The 17469-nt window shown below is 41.1% G+C and overlaps 1 protein-coding gene across 1 annotated transcript in view; it reads left to right on the top strand.

The window, feature by feature from the left end:
- The window catches only part of LOC109043193 (neuropeptide FF receptor 2), a 71287-nt gene that overhangs the window by 15343 nt on the left and 38475 nt on the right, over positions 1–17469 (top strand). Inside the window, exon 2 of the mRNA XM_019060317.2 lies at positions 12069–12168. Within this exon, the coding sequence (XP_018915862.2) occupies positions 12069–12168 (100 nt within the window). The remainder of the gene's footprint in view (positions 1–12068; positions 12169–17469) is intronic.

The raw sequence follows: 17469 nt of genomic DNA, 5'->3' as shown, positions 1-17469 counted from the left end.
CGACGAAAAATCTCATTTTATCAAAGGAAATTTGGCAACGCCAAGAGACTCATACGGCGTTCTTCCTTGGCATGTCAGCATAGCTGGAAGAGGGAGAGTTTAGGTGAGGAGGGTGTCTCGGATGGAGAGGCCGAGAGAAAGGGGTTGTAACCGCGGAACACGCACGGCGCACGCCACGCCATCGAAACTCTAATGAACAGAGCGACCTGGCTTTAATTGTCTAGCTTTTACGAGCCTTCAAACAATGTGATTATACGGCCTGCTAATTACATTGATTTTTATCCAACACCGCCCAACCTCCGCCCCCGCCCTCTTCTCCACTCTCTCTACTCCATGCCGCACGGCAACGTTGAGTTTCTCTCTGGTCGCGCTTACATCTTATTAAGCATTACTGCCGTGATAGCGACAGAGCTATAAGTGCCGAAATGAAGTTTCGAGAAAAACGGATTGAATTTTCAAGTTTTTCCTATTAGACAAAAGAACTTGCACAATGTGCACAATATAACAGACCCGCAGTGGCAGCAGTTCTTTCCTGTACATTGGGAATCAATTATTTTGTCCGTAATACCTCTACCTATGGAAAGGTGCACTGAAAAAATTCTCGTCGTTTTTACCAAGGTCCGTTGGTACCTTTACCATCTCACTTTTTTTTACCAATTATTGGTAATTTTACCGAGACAGACTGGTAAGCTTACCTAAAAATCGGTATTTTTACTGTTTTTCTCAAGTAAGAATACCACTTTTATTGGTAATCAATTCCCGGTAACTTTGCCATTTTATCTCGGTAATTCTACCATAGTCGATAAAAAATATTGGCGTTTTCACCAAGGTCCAGTAAAATTACCGAGAAAGTTCAATAATTTTACCGAGATTTCTCGGTAAAATTACCAATTCTATAAATGGTAATTATACCATTTTACCTGAATTCTTGGTAATTTTACCCTTTTCTTAGTAAATACACCGAGATTTTGTTTTCAGTGTGAGAAACACATGGTCATGGGGTACTTTTAAGGACGCAAAAAGATCAAAACGAAATGAAAAGCACCAGTTGCTGAGTCTCTTGTTCATGCGTGCTCTTGTCGTGTCAGAGTATGAGAGCTGCTGGCGGCGGGGTTGGATTTTGGCTCCTGCTCTTTCGGGGGCAAAGTTTCAACAACTACAACACTTTGCGACACTTCACTTAGCATCCTCGCTACCGCCTACCTACCCCGGCTCGGAGTCTTGCGCCAACCACCGCGCCGTGCTCCACACCGTTTTAATGTTCAATGATTAATTATACGTATTTATGTGATATTCCACGAGTCTCGGTCTCTCCCAGCTTCCCCTTCGCTTCACCCCGCCAGCAACAACTTTGACGCTGACCTGAAATGTTTGTAGACGTCTCGTGTTTTGTTTGTAAATAAATGAACGGGGTCTCTCAGACACGGGCCCGCGCCCTCTCGCGTTGTCAAGTGAGCACATGCACAGTAGAGTCCCTTTATACTGAGTGTCAAGACAACACCCCCTCATGGAGTCACAAACGGGAATAAAGATTACAGAAATTGAACGTTTTTTGTAATCTTTGATCGGCCCTTTTTCAAATTCCTTTCTCCGTTCCTTCTTTCATTCCGTTTGTTCCTTGCCGAACCCGTAATTCCCTGGTCCATTCCAGATTATTCTCCATCTTTGCAATCGGTGTAAATGTAATCTTTATTCCCGTTTGTGACACCGTGAAGGCCTAAAATACGGGAACCAATCAGAAATGGATTCACATTGTCTTGACTCTCAGTATAAAGGGACTCTAATGCACAGTACTGCCGTGCTAAGGAAGAACGCCTTATGAGCATTCGAGAGTTGCCGGATCTCTCTTGATAAAACATGTATTTTTGACAACATTTATGCATATTCTTCCTCGAAATTTTCAGATATTTTGGATTTAATTACGTACAAAATTGTCTGAAAATTTCGGAAAATGATAGACGCAATTTTCCCTGTAATTTAGGTTTTTATCGGAGGAAACTTGGCAACGTCTGAGGGCTCATACGGCGTTCTTTCTTTGCACGGCAGAATATGCCACACTCCCGGGCTAAGAAAAAGCGCCGTATAAGCCTTCAGGCCTTGCCAAATTTCCTTTGATAAATCCCGCGATTTTTTGGGAATATCATTAATATTTTCCCCCCGATTTTTAAGAGAATTCACCTCGCACTTTGATCTAAATAGTTCGAAAATTTTAAGGAAAATTATTAATTATTTTTTATTTAGAGGAAATTTAGCAACATTCGAATGCTCATACGGCATTTTTCCCTAGCACGACAAGGCAGAGCTCCCTGTAACGGGAGGCTCTCTGTAAATCTTGCGATTTCCAATTGTAAATGGGAAAATTTGGTTCCATTTTATCTCTTATTAAATTGATCCATTAGATCAAAAAATATCCTCTGCTAAGTTTCAGATAAATTATATGCAGGGCCGGAGTTAGGGGGTAGCCACATGGGTCGCGGCCCATGACGGAAAATGTAGGGGGCGGCAAATTTTGCAATTTTTTTAAATGTAGGTATGAAAAAAATCTGATTCAGAAAAAAAATTAAAAACGAGAGAAGGCTACAAATCTCTCATTTCCTGAAAGTATAGTAATTTCTAATTGTGTCGTCTTTCGGTAATACAAGAGACAGCCCCTTTAATTAGTCGAGTTAAGAGAGAAACTAAACACGCAATTTGGCCTGTAGCGGCGCGGCACAGAGAGTATTGATGACGAGGACTTGAAATGAAAAGGAGAAACCCTCGGCGCAGCGGTCGGCACACAACACTTATTAGCGCCTACAAGAGCGCATAAATACTTCACGCATTGCGCCAAACACAGTGCGGTCAGCGCGGCGCGGCGTGAAACGCATAGCGCCTTCAAGACTGTAGGAATACTTCACGCATTGCGCGAAACACAGAGCGGTCGGCGCGGCGGCGGAAGTTACAATTATTAAACCACATTTATGTTTGTTCTTCCATAATTTTTTCGTTCGCTTCTCATAAATGGAAGACCTCTTTCACACAGAGATAGGTTTACGGAACTTAACTTTCGCGCAAAGTTCCGTTAACTTTTGCTGATAGTGTTGACAGGGCTTTCGCAAAAAAGTGTCCAACACGAGTAAACGCGTCTTATGCACCCCTCTGCTCCCTCCGGCACGTTCACTTGATGGTTTGTATTGATGTTTCAAAACGAATGAGAAAGGGGCGGCAAAATACAGGCGGCCTATGGGCGGAAAGTAGGTGAATCCGGCCCTGATTAGGTGATAATCTGTGTCGGTAGATAAGACTTATTTTTATCATTTTGACTTTGAAAATACTCTTTATTCTTTTTCTTTAAAGAAAGAAAAACAATTTAATTTTGTATTGATGGGATTTTTTGGAAAATAGGTATAGGACTTTATTGTGAATCGCTGCAGGTATTTTACCTTCTACCAAGTTTATTTCTGCGATGAAAAGATTAAATTCTCATTGCAATTCTTAACAAAGGAAGTCCGATGAATCCTGTCTCCCCGGTGCTGGAGAGGGATTAACCGTCAAAAAGGTTAGAGCCAGCAAAACAAGTAGAAAAGCTGTACGTGCGAGTGAACAGCGCTAGATTTGAATTGGATTTAAACGCGGGAAAAATCAAAAGCTGTTGAAGAAATTATTCATCCAAATGGCGAAAAAGCTGGAGGAGGGGAAGAGAAGTAATCATCCGCAGTATCGCACGCTTCCGTAGCCCTGTGTGATGGAAACCGCAGTATATTTCCTCCATTTTTACTATGTATTACACGTTGAATTCAACGTAAGTTACGGCAACTCTGCTGCTTGCTACTGAGAGCGCGATTTTCTGGCAATCAGGTTGAATTATTAGTCCTCCCCCCTCTTCCACACCGAGTTCCGGAACTCTCTTCTAACGAGCAGTGCATGCGAGCCAAATTGAAGCGATCATCAGTTGACTCAGTAGGAGGCTACATTGGATATTGAATTTTCCGAGAGAGTTGGCAAATTCGGACGAAGTGAGGCGAAATGGGCTCAGGGGCTGGGGTACCTTTTCTGCACCGTGCCTCGCGCCTTCATCGCCTTATATACAGCAACCCGCCTCGCTGGTGAAAATCTAATTCGCCAAATTTAAAGCTGAGTGTAACATCGGTTTTGAAATTAAGAGTATGTCGGTCCTCTTATCCGTTTATTGATTTTGCTTAATGTGATGCCCTTGATGAGCGAAATTCGTCCCGTTTAAGTACGAATGAAAACACTTCGATGCTCGAAGACGAATCAGCAACGTAAAAAGACGGGACATTAATTTCTCGGCACAAGTTAACGACACGATATCAATGTATTATTTCCACCTTCGATAATACTTGATGAGCAACTCGATGAAATATTCATTGCCTTGATCGAAGCCGATATTTGTCGCAAAATCTCGACGTTGGTGTGCAAAAATACTCCCTTCTTCCTCCGGCTTGCTCCACCTATCTTATTGGCTGGGTCCCATCGACCAGGATTTCATCGGTGGATCCAGCAAATTGGCAACATTGTCTTTCCTCCATTTAAACCCATGTAAATGTATCGATTCTTGGAGGAGCCAGGTGCTCCAACAAGAATCGATTATTTAGCATGGGTTTAAATAGATAAAATACGGTGTTGCCAAATTGCTGGCTTTGCCTCTGCAGGATTTTAGGACGAACACTTGCAATAATTCTCAAACGCCTCTGCTTTGCTCGACATCTTGCTGTCCGACTGGGATCGTGCAGCTTGGGACTTAGAGAGGGGGGGGGAGGATGGGGGTTAGAAGAGGGAAAAAGATGAAAAGGAGCGAGGAAGTTTGAGCGTGTGTGGTGGCGCGTTAAAATTTTGTAGGAGAAACTAATCCAATTCGGAGGAGACGAGTCGTAATTTGGCCGAGGAAGACAATATCGAAGTTGTAACCTCAAATATCGGGAAGGAGGCCGAGCCGCTGCGTCCCTGGGGGGTTGTTTCCGGCGAGGGGCGATCCGGTGGGGCGGAGGGAAGGAAAGCCCGAAACGACGGCGAAAAGCGGACCGTGGAACTGCGGAAGGAGCCATCTAATCAGGTTGTTCAAATGAATTTGAAAACCGTCGCCGGCGCCGCCAGCTCGCTCCTCAAAAGTCGACCGTCACGTTTGAGGGTCTGGGGGGTTCGGCACGAGCCGGCAACACCCTTGAAAACTTAAAAACAATCAATCTTGTCCCTCGCGCGAAGACATCCCGTCACGTGACCTCTGCTCCGCGTTTTCCTGGATTCAAGTGCCTGCTGTCAGGTTTACCCCCTGCGCTTTTTCTCCAGCATCTCTGACCGAGGGGCTTGCGCCGCGCCGTTAGGTACGCAATGACCGGGCTGATTGTTGAAATAGGTAGACAAAGCTATAGAAAAACAAGACATTAGAGATATGGAGGGATCCTATTGGTGAAAGCGGGTGGTTGCGATGAGTGAAGGAGGTATAGAAAGTAAATTGGAATTTTTTAGCCAACGCTCGTTGAAAATCAGCATAAAGCTAAAAATCTCAATACAGAGGGAAAAAGCTCATTCGAGCAAAATTTTCTCTCAAAGAGACGCAAGTCAATGATTTTTAACGCACGTTGGCTAAAAAATTCCTAGTAAAAATTAATAGCAATAACGATCGCCTGTGATGATGAAACTTTAAACACGTTTTTCTTGAAATAGCAACAACTGCACTTACACGACTTGTCCTCCAAACCCCTCAAATATAGTTCTAAACGTCCGCCCAAGGGTACAAGGGCTTGCCCTCCCTATTCATATCCGCTACTAAACTGAAAAACCTGAAAGTTTTAAGTTTGGCAACAATCGAAGCGAAGTTCCTAGCAACAAAGTTCATCCAAAGACGTTGTGATTCCGATTTAATATCGACGCCCTCTTCCGATCTCAGGTCGCAGGAGCTGACTTACTCCATTCGTTCCGATCCACTCTCATGTATCTCAATTTTTAAACTAAGAAATGCTTTCCTATTTTCTTTCGATACTATCGTAATTTGTTTTCATTCTAAATATTTGTTATCTGTTAAATTTTTTTTTACAAAAATGGAGATGAAGACGAAAGAAATAAAAACCCTGCGCGAAAACGGAGTTCGACCTGCAACCACAATAAAAACAAGCAACTGTTTTGACGTTAGAGGTTCCACTGTAGTATCAAACGTTTTTGAAGGAGATTTTTATACCGGTGCCCATGAATAGCAACTCACGTAAAAGTGTGTGCAAAAGTATTCTGACATATTTGTAAGAATTTAAAACTGCAAATCTCTAAATAATAACAGAACTTCAAAAGGATCTGGGATCACTGGATCACTCATCAAATAGTCACCATTCTGGAAGCATTAAAATGAGATAGTTCGCTCTCGTGTATAACATTTCATGCCTCTACAGTTCCTTCTCATTCACCTCGTATCCAATCTGTATCCGTTCAACTCGTCTTAATCCCTCTACCTTTTTCACTCCATTATACAGTAGAATTTTAATCGGCCTCCTCAGTCTGGGTATAGCAATCGACAGTGTGAAACGACCGTTTCTCGCAAAAATGAAAAGGCATAACGTACTGTCGTTTCCTATCCGCAACTCCATTTGAAGAAGATTGATCAGGATTCCAACTAAAACGGTACAAGCTTTGCTTGTCTGTTAGCGTATTGGTCTTCGATGAAATAAACGATATAGTCCATGGATTATACAGTAACACGTTTACTTTGACTCTGTTATTCAGAATGCATCAATTCGTCGTCCGATTAAGATATTCAATATTCCGGCCCTTGCAACTGCCCTACTTTCTTCGAGTGCTCGGAGACCGCAATCATGCCAACCGACCCACTGCTTGTAGAAATAAAAATTTCAGTATCGATTACTAAACAATCTTTTCGAGCGATAACTTCCTTTTGACGTCTCCTTGCTTCAACCCTTTCACCCGCAAAGTGGGGGGGGGGGAGGGTGTCTTTGTCGCGTAGCGTGGCTGTGACAAGCACTCTTGACACATTTCCTTTTTCTACGGGCTTCTGACGACGCAGCTGACGACTGGAATCAATTTGAATTGTCAATACGTAAATGACGGTTCTTTTTGGAACTGGGTTGCAAAATTTCAATGCCTCGTTATTTGATTACTTGTAACAGGACGTCATGGAGCTAATATGGTCCAGCAGAGGGTGCAATTTGAAAAAAACATGCTCCTTCAACTTTCTTCAACCATTCTTCCAAATTTTCTTTTACCAACCGCTATTTTCTCCCCTTACTCCCTCCCCTCTTGAAGACCACAATCTACTAGCTAAAATGGTTCCATTTCAGGGATAATATATCTATAATATATATCAACAATTCAGGTAATCAGGGAGGCCCGGGTTCGATTCCCGGCTAGGCCATCTGAGTTTGATGGTCTCAAATGATGGTTGCCTAAGGTTAGTTAATGAGTAGGGAGTGCGGGGGATGAGGCTTTACCTGAAAAGTGCAGGATTATCATCTCGGGGGTATTTAAAGAGGAAAAAAGAAAAAAATAACATTATTCGTACTATATTCCGTCAACTGAAAACTTTCTGCAGATCTAGTCTCTGGAGGATGAGAATAAAAAATCAAACAGGAATTGATAAAATATGTTAAAAAAACATGTGGATACACCGACGCACAGTGGATCGAGTCAATAGGAGAAGTCGGACAAAATTTGGAAACTTTAAACGTTCGTAATTCCGTTTATGCAAAATTTTGAGGTTCTGAAAGTGGTTCCATTGGTTTCTTCGTGAAATTTTCTTCTGAATGCACCCCTTGAACCTTAAAATAGGACGAAATTAACATCAACATTTTCATTTTTGGTCGAAAGTTTCATGTCCGACCTCTCTGATCGACTCAATCCACTGTGCGACGTTTGGTGGGATTTAAAAATATTGATAGTTACGCTCCGAGAAATTTTTCCGATTTTACTTTTTAAGGATTTACGAGCGGAATTGATTCGGCAACATTGGTAGAAATAGAGAGAATGACACGAATGCACTAGGATGGATAATGAGTCAATGAGTGGACAAGCAAATGAGATGTGTGGTAATCACGTGGCTGGGGCCGGCACCGATGGACGGATGGCTGATGGCCGGTGCAGTAGATTTGGGCCAGCGATAGAGAGCACTGTCAACGCAAATGTTCTCCCTTTTTCTCGTCTTACGATTACACTTACCTGACCTAGCCGCACCCCTCGCTTTCCAGTGTCGACGGACCCTCGATTGCCCATCCGTGTTAATAACTCGACGGCACCCCGCAAAAAAACTAAAATACTTACATCGAGACACGCTGATATAAATGATGGCTTTGTCATGAGTAACTATACGCAGGGCCGGATTTAGGGGGCGGCCACATGACGGCAAATTAAGGGGGCGGTAAATTTTGCAATTTTCTTAAATGTAAATATAAAAAAATCGGATTCAGAAAAAAAATTACAAACGAAAAAAGGCGACAATAGTTCTCATTTCCTGAGAGTATAGTAATTTCTAATTGTGTCGTCTTTCGGTGATACAAGAGACAGCACCTTTAATTAGTCGAGTTAAGAGAGAAACCAAACAAGTAATTTGGCCTGGAACGGCGCGGCGCAGAGAGCATTGATGACGAGGACTTGAAATGAAAAGAGGAAACACTCGGCGCAGCGATCGGCACGTAACACATATTAGCGCCTACAAGACCGCATGAATACTTCACGCATTGCGCCAAACGCAGTGGGGTCAGCGCGGCGCGGCGTGAAACGCATAGCGCCTACAAGACTGTAGGAATACTTCGCGCATTGCGCCAAACACAGTGCGGTCGGCGCGGCGGCGGAAGTTACAATTATTAAACCACATTTATGTTTGTTCCTCCATAATTCTTTCGTTCGTTTCTCATAAATGGAAGGCCTTCTTTACACAGAGATAGGTCTACGAAACTTAAATTCCGCGCGAAGTTTCGTGAACTTTTGCTAGTAGTGTTGACAGGGCTTTCGCAAAAAAGTGTCCAATACGAGTAAAAGCGTCTTATGCACCTCCCTCCCCCCCCCCCCGGTGCGTTCACTTGATGGTTTTTATTGAAGTTTCAAAACGAATGAGAAGGGAGTGGCAAAATACAGGTGGCCTATGGACGGCAAGTAGGTAAATCCGGCCCCGACTATACGACTAAAAGTAACTATCCCCAACTGGACCAAGTCTAACATTAACGCTACAAGTTGCATCGAGCTTAAAAAGGAGCTAGAAGAAGTTTAAAGTTGTGTCCTTCCATAAGACTCGATGTTTTTTGTTTCAGTTGTAAATAAAGGCATGCAGGAATCGCGTTTATTGCTTTTTTGTGGATTGATGCAAAATAAAGTGCCTTAAGGTAGTAGAATAAATGAGGGGTTTGAGGGACGAAGCGTATTAGTGCAGTTTTTGCTATTCCGAGAACTACATGTTTGAAGTTTCGAAATTGCATGGATTCTTATAGCGGAAAGAAAGCTCAAACTAAATTTTTGATGCTTAAAAATCGGAATTAGGGAGTGGAGTTTTCGCAGATTATGCACTACGACTAGTTTTTCTTTAAATCATTAATATCTCAATTTTTTTCAAAAACTGCACTCATGCGCCTTGTCCTCCAAGCCCCTCAAATATAAAATAGTTACCTGGTGTTGAAGTGTCAGCTCTTGGTTGTTGCGGTTCATCAATCTTGGCTCACCAACAGCAGGGAGTCAGATCACCGAAGACTGAACTCACCTCATCGCGATGGTTGCTGCACCTCACCGACATGATGAATCATGCTTTAATTCAGTTTTGACGATTTTAAATATTTCCAGCATCCATCGCTGCCGTATTCTCTCCAGCCAGAATCACACGCTGGACACGGGTAGATGGAAGTAGCTGAATGTGGGATTGTGGGAGTCATCGGTCCGTTGTTGAGTGGTGCCCTGAATGTTGCACGTGACACGCAAAATTCAGGGCACGGATAAGGATTGGGACTCAGCAGTTATCAGTTCCTCTGAACTATTTGAATAAGTTTAATACAAATGTGGATGAAAAAGACCTGAAATTACGAAAATTCAACTGTTGAGCAACGACATTCAGCTGCGAAATTCAGCGTGTGATTCCGGCATCAAGCATTAAGATCTAACCATCTAGTATTGAGAAAATGAATCGCATTTTGCAGAAAGGAACCAAAAACATTCCAATGTTGCTGGGATTGTGGAACTTACAATCCTTGCAATAAAATTACCGAAACTTTGCACACAGTAAAAGCAAAAGTAATTTTTGTATTGAATTTATAGTTTATTGGGGGTAAGGATAAAACTTGTTTAAATGATCACTTTATATTTGCAAGTTAAAAAAAGTTGCACAATCTTGGCGACATTAGAATGCTTGTGGTTCCTTTCTCAAAATGCAATCAAAATATACCTCTTTGTGAGAGCTTCAACAAATTTCGCCTCCGCATGGGCAGAATTTAGTCGAAAGGAACCAAACGTTTTAAAATAAGGGCTCAGGAATTTACGCCTTGTTTAGTTGACAAAGATCCCTGTGTGGAAACAACATGGTAATTGATTAAAAAATCGACCCAAAAATAAATTAATCAAGTATACTTCAAACTACATTTAGATGAGAAATAATATAAAACTCGGCTTGCAGCCCGATTTTTTAATCAATTACCATGTTCTATGCAGCGTAGCCAGCCAAATTTGGAACTAAAATGTATTTGGAAACAACGTTGGTACAACTCGTGATAGCAGAGTGCATTAACTAAACGCGCCGATAAAAATGTTATCAAATTTTGAAAAAAAAAAAAAAAAAAAAAAAAAAAACATAAATCATTGTTCATCTATTACTCGAAAAAAGTAATCAATGGCTTATGCCGATATGAAATATGACTGTTGCAATGTGATTTCTATTTTGCAATGATGGTCCCGGACCAGACATAGACAGGTGTCCGTCCATTGCACTCGCCAGACGGCAAGGTGCCAACACTGATCAGTAGGGGAAGAACGGAACATTTGATGAATGACCCAAATGGTCGTATTTCTGCCAAACGGATCCATGGGCATTATGGCATGAGCCTTGTTATACATGTATTTTTATGGGTCTCAGGACTCATGTCTTAATGCTCATAGTTTCGTTTGGCAGAAATACGTCCAAATGTAGCTCCGTCGTAGGTCCAGAGTAGGGGTCGCTTTGATTGATAAGTGCGATGGATAACGTGTTGGGAACCACTGGTCTTGGAACCGGCATCGGCTCAGCAAGCCGTCACATTCTGAAGAGTGATTGAGCGCCTTGCTTCATGTTTAAAGTGCGAGCAAGCTAACGGTGCAAGTTGCAATACAAAGAATTAATCGCTAATTATTCCTCGCTCCTCGCATCCATCGAACTCTGCCTCGCCATCCTATTGGAAACGCTCCGCAGCATCTTTCATGCCTTCCTTCCTCGGCATGGAGCTAGACTGCCGTGCTAAGGAAAAATCCCGTATGAACATTCGAGGGTTGCCAAGTTTTCCTTGATAAAACATGTATTTTTGACAACATTCATGCATATTTTCCCTTGAAATTTTCAGATACTTTAGATTAAATTGAGTACAATTTTGTCTGAAATTCTTGGAAAAAATTATCACAATTTTTCCGGTAAGTTCGGTTTTTATCGGAGGAAACTTGGCAACGTCTGAAGGCTCATACGGCGTTTTTCCTTAGCACGGCAGTAGAGGTGACGCTTAAGCACCAAATTTCGTGCAGATGTGACCTATGCACAGTGTTCCGTGTTTGTTTTGCCCTCACTGTTCAGTTCGCCGACCCGAATTTTCAAACGAAAAAAAAAATGGGTCCGTTGCGTTGGTCAAAGAATCGTGTTTTGATGCTTGATCCTTGCAGATAAGCTAAAAGTAATAAGATTTGTCCAAGCAACAACTTTCTGCGTTCAATATTATCGACTTATCGCTCTTTGAAAAGTCGGGCTTTCGACGTCATCCATATAGATTGTGACACCCTTGATTTTTTACCCTGTGCTTTCACCTGAGTTTTAACCTATAGCCTTTGAAAACTAACCTCAAAATCTGTAATCAACACAATATCATCCGGACATTAAATTACATATTTGAAATGGAGTTTTTGTTTTGTTTCAGCGTGGGTTCTCGGGTGGTACATGTGTAAAGTCGTTCCGTACGTTCAAGGAGTTTCTGTCGCTGCCTCTGTTTACAGCCTCATAGCTGTCTCGATAGATCGGTGAGTATCCAAATCATTTTTTATTCCACTGGTTGTAAATTAATATACTCTCAGCCTCTTTTTTCACCACCGATCAGTCGATGTTACGAACAGAAAGGAAAATATGACGTACTTGCAATACATGAATACCCGTGTATTTTCGACTGCTAAATCATAAAACGACAATGATCTCGCGCTGTTGTGCACAGATTTTCTAGAAAATTGAATACTCTTTAAAAAAATACGATTTTTCGCGAAAAATCGAACTTTTCCAGTAAATCAACGGTCAAAAATTGCCGAATCAGCACTATAATTCCTCCTGGAATCAGCGACTACACTTTTGGCAGATTGACCCGTGTTGATCAGTGAACTTCGTCACTGTAATTTTTGATCGAATATTTCAAGTGAAGATTATAATCTCCCACTAAAATTGCGGGAAATTCAAAAGTTCCGGGAAAAATTCAGGAAAATCTCAAAAGTTCCGGGAAATAGGAGCACTGTAAGAAAAATACCCACTGTGAAGTCAACCTTTGTCAGAGACTCGTGGTGGTAGTAGAGGGGTGGGGAGGGGGATTGGTCCGTTCTTGTGCGTTTTATGGATTAATCAGAATCTACATTACGGTGAGGGAAGGGGAGAGGGGTAAAGGGCAAGGCTTTTGATCACTCCCCGGAGATGACTCAATCTCGTTTTGGATTTGCCGTGCCCCACGGCTTCTGTTTCCTCTCCCCCGCCCGAAAAGGCTCATTATCAATCATAATCAACCGGAATTTCCGCCAAGACGGAAATATCCCAGTGCTCGCCCTCGCCCCCTCCACCCCTGCACTTCCGCCCCACTTCCGGCCTAGCCCCCCCTCCCCCTCCCTGCACCGGCACCTCACCAGCTGCCGCAGATAAGTTCTAATTTTAATAATCAATTGAAAGGATTTCAGGCATTTTTTCGATTTACATCATGCTCACTTTGTTTCGTGGACAACTTTGAGTTTCATTCGGGTTAAGCACATAAGAGATATTTTCTTCAAAAGTAAAAGTATTCTCTCAAAATTTTATCAGGAAGTGCCTATTTATAAAGGTACAAGCACAATAGGTATCAATAGCGTGGCGTGCTTTGCGATATATCGATAGATCTGCCATTCAAACCTATGGAAAAGGGTCGATGAACAGGGTGTCCGCAGCGAACACCTTGATAATAGATTCTTTACCATAGCTTCAAATGGACAAATATCTATAATCGATTATTCACGCCAGGCCACTGAAGGTATATAGAATTCCTTATTCGTGGGATTGAATTGATCGATGAAATTAACTCCTCTAAACCCCTCAGAAACATGTTTCAGTTATAAAACCTGGTAAAACATCGTGTTATATTTCAATCGAGTACTTCCAGGGAGGGATTTCTCAGACTTGGCTGTACAAAATTCTGATGAACATGTTTAAGAAGGTTGTTTGAAAACACATATACCGAAATAAAGAAAAACTTGAGGAGCAACATATACTCGATTGTTGTCAACGCCTTACGAAGGATTTCATGTGCGAACTTTAGGATGCATTCATCTAGATACTTCATTATTGATTTGTTTTTTTTTTAACTCAGTCCATTGATGCTCCGATCCGCGATGATCGTAATGTGAAACATATTTTCTACAAGCTTCGGACCCACCGCACTGTGCTCTGAATCAACCAAAACTTGATTCGCATTTCTGACTGGACTTTTTTCTAAAATTTTTAAGCGAAAAAAGTACGAGCACGTTGACATGTACGCTCAAAATTGTATTGAAAAGACCACGAGTAAACGACTCTGCTGCTTTCGTCGTTCTTAGATCAGAAAGAGTAGGTGCCGCAGCTTACATTTAAGGACGGCAATGTTGCTATATATTGAAACAATCTAAGAATTATTCAGAAAACTGACAACGTCGCGATAAAAATTAGTGATAGTTTCCTCCATCGGCAAAATAGACAACGCTGGAAAAAAGTTACGTCGTAAAAGAAACAATCAAGCTTCAGTTAGGGTCGCATGCGACGGATACTGACCGAATTTCATTGTAGCGCCTTGATGCAACTATTCGAGCTCGATGGATGTCCGTGTTGCATACGCACGAAAAAGAAGGCGTTTTGACTTCCAGTCACTCACCACTTCTCCCTCTGAGTGGGGCGACGCGGTGCCAACGACGGGCTATACCGCGAGGATTCAAGATAGAAGAGCGATTTCAACTATTCGTTTATATTACAAAGATATCTTGCCTGTGGTGCCAACAAAGTAAACCATTACCGATTTTTATCCCGACATTGTCAATTATCCGAGAAATGCACTATTTAAATGTATCACGATATTATCGACCCTTGAAATCGCAATTAGTTACGTATCTGAGCAAAATTTTTAGAGTCTCCTTTGACCTACTTAATGAGTCGTCCTTTGTTTGGATTTTTCCGCCTTTGTGAAAACTAATTTTTAAGTTTAAGGGCAGAATTTTTAAAGATAAATCCTGATGAAGCGCACGGGCTTTGGAACAAAACCGATGACCATTGGTCCTTCGAAAGAATGGAATGTAACAGGAGCTCTGCGACATCACAAGTCTAAATATGCGAAAATGATTTCCTAGGCGCAATGGTGAATCAACAGCGCACAATACTCTCTTAAATATATTAGTAAAATTATATTATGTTCGCTTGCTTCCCTCCCGAAATTTGGGTTGCGTATAGCCTTTCATTACCAAGCCGCCAATCCGAGGCTTCGATTCTGGTTGTTAGGCTCCAGTTCCGATATGGGTTGCTCGATGATCATTTGCATAGTGCACGCAGTGGTACGACGGCAGTATACAGGGGTAAATAGAATTCACGCGACGCCACGTTTGATCACTTTATGAGCATTGATTTTCCATGCAGTGTATGGATTCAGTCAGGAAGCGGCTCCAAATACATGTTTTGCAGACAGCACATAGAGGCAAATTTCAATGAAATTACACTTTTTTAGCAACTACCAGCTTTTTTTCAACAGATAATTTTGATGGTGTACGAATAAAACACATTTATACCCATGTCTAATTAAACACGTCAAAAATCGTACTACGTGGTAATCGATAAATGTATATGATTTGTATTCTTTTCGAAAGAAATACATACCGACCCGATACTATTAAACGCATCTTTCTAGAAGCAATTCTAGGCGGAAGCTCAATACATTTTCTTCTTTCCCTTTCTTCCTAACAATTATTTCAAGCAAAGCTTTAAAGATATACTTGAATGTTATGTAAGTAATAAAGAATAAGGACAAACAATAATTACCGTTGAGGTAATTGAAAAATCTTAGCACCAATATTGTTTTTAAAATATAATATTAACTCGCTAATATTTTTGTACGTTTATCACACGTTCATGAATCACTTACCGCAATCTGTGGTGTACTGCCGTGCTAAGAAAGAACGCCGTATGAACATTCGAGAGCTGCCAAATCTCCTTCTATAAAATTCTTATTTTTGAGGAATGTGATGAGTATTTTTCCTTGACATTTTCAGGAACTTCACCTAGAAGTAGCGAACAACATCATCCGAAAAATTTTAAGAAAAATATTGACAATTTTCCCAGTTAATCCGGGTTTTCTTTGGGGAAATACGACAACGTCTGAGCGTTTATATGGTTTTATTCCTTAGCACGGCAGTGTAGGTATTATGCTATACGAGCGTGAGAATTTCTTCATTTTTAAAAAAATATTTTTCAAGAGCTGCAATTTTGAGCTGGACGATGAACTGATCAGCAGTCGTTTTTCCTTCCATCGAGGGCGAGTCACCCTTACCTCAACTGGAATTTTCATGAGAATCGTGTATTGCCGTGCTAAGGAAAAACGCCGTATAAACCTTCAGGCGTTGCAAACTGTTCTTTGATAAAACACAAATTCCCTAGTAAAACTTATGAATATTTCTCTTCAAATTTTTCAGAGAATTTTGTTAGTATTTTGATCTAAAGTTCCTAAAAATTTCCAGGAAATATATTCATAACCTCCCTCGATAATAAACTATTTATTGAAAGAAATTTGGCAACTCTCAAATGCTCATACGGCGTTCTTCCATAGCACGGCAGTGTAGACGTGAGAATCGGCAAGACCGGGCTCAAACACGAATACTCAATATTCGAGGCACATTCCTCGCTTACCTCTGTTGGATGTTCGAGTTTTGCGCAAGATTGATTTTCCCCTTATTTCGTGTTTTCGTCCGAACGGAAAATGAACCGTTTCCGCAGTATGAAAATGTCACCCTGGCTCGTCTTTTTGCATACGGACACATCAATGTTCGGACATTTACGTACCCTTACATATTCCGCGCTGTTTTTTACGACCATTCCTTCGGGAAATCGTCCTCTCAAACAACAGTCAAGTCGATTCTTTATTTATTATTTATGCGTCTCATGAAATAAGCAGCCGTCTTTACGTAGGTGCAGTTGAGAAAAAAATGTTCTTGTAAATGAAAAACGGCCATATTTTAAAATAAATCAATCTAATAGTTAGTGGTACCGACTTTTTGCCTTAATAAAGTCGACGAAATCTTGAATTATATCGGACTAGATCTCGAGAGTTAAATCCTACATATTAGCGACAAAATGCGTATTCCTTTGGAAACGCCAAATATAATTCTTCAATTTATCATCATTTACGTTTTTCTGATTGATTGAGTATTTTAGGAATATACTTTGCACGGAAGTTTCAGGAGTGTTCGTTGTTTTTCAGCGATAGTTAAAATACTCGCAAACAGGAACCAGTTTTCAAGAGGGGAAAACTTTTTTGAGGCTGTATCTCTGCCGTGCTAAGTGTAAACGCCGTATATGCATTCGTATCCAGCCGCAAATTCCTTCTTTAAAAAATTTGTATTTTTGAAGCAAAGTATGAGTAATTTTCCATGAACTTTTCAGAATTTTTAGCTGAAATTACGAAAAAAATCCTGTGAAAAATTGGAGGAGAAATATTTAAACATTTTCCTGAAAATTCGTGATTTGTCGAAGGTAATTTCGCATCGCCTGATGGCTCATAAGGCGCTCTGACTTAGCATGAGAGATCCCCCTTCGATAAATCTCGTTGTTGTTTAATTCGTCATTAAGTTTTTCTTTATTTAAACGAGCCGTCTGATGATGATGATCATGTGCCTTTTAATTTAATTGTATCATGATCAGAAAATGATCTTGTATACTGTTACTATTTTCCTCCCTCTGAAAAGTAACGAACGAAGTAAAATAAGAGTAGGCAATCGTTACTTTTTGAAATTCTTCAGAGGTATCATTGACTGATATGGGCACACTTTGCAGAATATTATTAGTTAAAAAATAAATGATCGTTGGCT

Source organism: Bemisia tabaci, chromosome 1 (assembly GCF_918797505.1).
Source record: "Bemisia tabaci chromosome 1, PGI_BMITA_v3".
Taxonomy (NCBI): Eukaryota; Metazoa; Arthropoda; class Insecta; order Hemiptera; family Aleyrodidae; genus Bemisia; species Bemisia tabaci.
Note: the sequence above shows the minus strand (reverse complement) of the source record. Positions and strands in the feature narration are given on the sequence as shown.